Source organism: Lycium barbarum, chromosome 7 (assembly GCF_019175385.1).
Source record: "Lycium barbarum isolate Lr01 chromosome 7, ASM1917538v2, whole genome shotgun sequence".
Taxonomy (NCBI): domain Eukaryota; kingdom Viridiplantae; phylum Streptophyta; class Magnoliopsida; order Solanales; family Solanaceae; genus Lycium; species Lycium barbarum.
Window position 1 is genome coordinate 100,492,725 of NC_083343.1, and position 2,255 is coordinate 100,494,979.

The window sequence follows — 2,255 nt, forward strand, 5'->3', positions numbered from 1 at the left end:
GGTCGAGTCTGGTTTATTTAAAACAAATGGGTAGACTTATTTCTTTTTTAACGCGAAGGAAATATTTTTTTAAACGAACAATACAACCCACTAGAAAAAAAAATTCTCGTGGCTTTAAAAGAGTTTGTCTACTAATGCGTAGACTTATTTTTTTAAAACCACATGACATTTCTTAATTAAAAAATAAGCTAAATGATTTTTTTTAAAAATATGGCAGTGAAAAGTGATATATTTGCACAATTTGTGTAACGATAGGGATATATTTGCACAATTTGGGTAATAGAAGGGGTATATTAAATTTGATTTTGTCATTTTCCATAATTTCTCATTTACGAAATTACTTATTTTGTTTTTTCTTCATTAATATACTTCCATTCTAGGTTGTACAAGATTTAGTTTTGTTCAAGTCACAAGGTTCAACCAATTGAAAATATGGTAACTCATTCAAATCCCAGAATTCTAAAGATAAAATTTCTTGAACCACCTTAGCAGAAAATTAAATAACCATTCTAATTTGGATAGGAATCCTATTATATATAGAACCCCTCTTTGTCCCTTTACATTCACTCCAAGACTGAATACCTCTAGTCCTCCATAGCAAAAAAATATTCAGTGGATTCACAAAGAGTTTCCACCACCAATGTTTCTCTCCAAATGGTTGTTTCTTCAATGTCTCTCCTCTTCATGGTACAATGTTAGACCTATTTATATATAGACTTCAATGTTTAAGTTTAGATGTTTTATCTAGTTTGTGCTCATGAGTTACTCTTGTTGTACGTTGTATTTTAATGTATTTGATGGATCTCTTCAGATGCATAAATCTGCTTTATTATGCACATTAGAGCGTTGATTTTAATATTTTTCTTCTTTTTTTAATTGATATTTTGCTTCTCTAAATGAATGTGCTTAATCAGAGATTGTTTTTTTTTTTTTCAGAGTGCGTATCTATCGTTGTTTATAGATCATCACGGAGAAGAGATGAGGTACAAACTGATTTTTATTTTCTCTATTGAATTCAATATCTAAAAGTATTCACTTTTACATCTACTGACACTGTTGTAGGTTACTTTTCTCTGAGCCTAAAACATCTATGGCGACGGTTCTACAAACTAAATATGGTGACGGTGATGATTTTTCTTATGGCGATTATGTGTTCAGTAGTGATGAGAGTGATGACTCGTATGACGGAAAAATATATGGAGAAATGACTTCTAGTGAGGATGAAGGACCTTCAAATAATGATGCTGAAAAAAGTGGTAACAATAAAGGGCGTGGTGATGGTGGTGATAATAATAATAATAATAATAATAATAATAATAATAATAATAATAATAATAATAATAGTGACAAGAATAATGATGACGATAAGGATGATGATAAAGACGAAGATGATGATGATGAAGAAAATGATGATGGCAATGACGATGAACGAGATCAGCAACCAGCAAAGAAGAAGAAGAAGCTGGAGAAGGAGAACGAGAAGGGGAAGGAGGAGCAGGGATCAATTTATGCTCCATTTTGATGTAAAGGGTTTTCGTTAAAGAAGACTCATTTTATAATATAAGTTATTTTGTTTCGAAAGTTAGTTATGGTGTCATGTTCTGCTATGTCAGATTTGTGATGGATGTTTAGTTCTATATGAATAGCCCACCCAGACTTTTTATGTCTATGGTGTTAATTTGCAGTAACATGATTTGAATACATCAATTTCCTAGAATACTCATATTTAGGGATACTAATCTCCAGAGGCGAATCTAGAAATTAGAAGTTGCAGGTGCCACTCTTTATGCAATTTTGTATTTACCACTAGCCATAATGACTAAATAGAAACAAGGGGTCGATTCGACAAGATTTTTGTTACTTTGATTAGGTTAATTAATCCTTTACTTCACGCACGTAGCCAAGTAAGTTCGCTTTTGTCTAGTAATTCTTTTTCATGCTTGATATAAATTATATTATGAAAGGAAATTGCAAACACAAAAGTTTTTTAATGAAAAAGCTCCTCCAATTATAAAATTTGGTTAAAAAGTAGCTTAGTTGATACCTTGAGTATTCTCCAGATCATTTTTCCATCTTGATTGTCAAGTTTTATGGCAATTCTTTGCAATGCAAAAGCTTCATCTTTTAATCTATGTAAGTAACTCAAAATAGCTATTACTTAAGCCATTTATATTTTTTCAAAATTCAATAGAAGATACTACTCAATTATACTCTAATATATATAGATTAATGTTGCATCCTAAAAATGAGAAACT

At 30.7% G+C, this 2,255-nt stretch overlaps 1 protein-coding gene across 1 annotated transcript; it reads left to right on the forward strand.

The window, feature by feature from the left end:
- Positions 1 to 431: 431 nt before the first annotated feature.
- On the forward strand, positions 432 to 1,718 carry LOC132602354 (uncharacterized). The gene is made up of 3 exons (XM_060315236.1): positions 432 to 687; positions 937 to 983; positions 1,063 to 1,718. Exons 1-3 carry the CDS (start codon positions 655 to 657, stop codon positions 1,520 to 1,522), a joined length of 540 nt encoding a protein of 179 aa, XP_060171219.1. The 5' UTR covers positions 432 to 654; the 3' UTR covers positions 1,523 to 1,718.
- Positions 1,719 to 2,255: the final 537 nt, after the last annotated feature.

Excerpts from the sequence above, each read along its gene's own strand:
- LOC132602354 (XM_060315236.1), top strand. The coding sequence starts at position 655 with ATGGTTGTTTCTTCAATGTCTCTCCTCTTCATG. Across the intron at positions 688-936 it reads CAATGTCTCTCCTCTTCATG|AGTGCGTATCTATCGTTGTT; the intron begins GTACAATGTTAG and ends TTTTTTTTTCAG. Across the intron at positions 984-1,062 it reads CATCACGGAGAAGAGATGAG|GTTACTTTTCTCTGAGCCTA; the intron begins GTACAAACTGAT and ends ACACTGTTGTAG.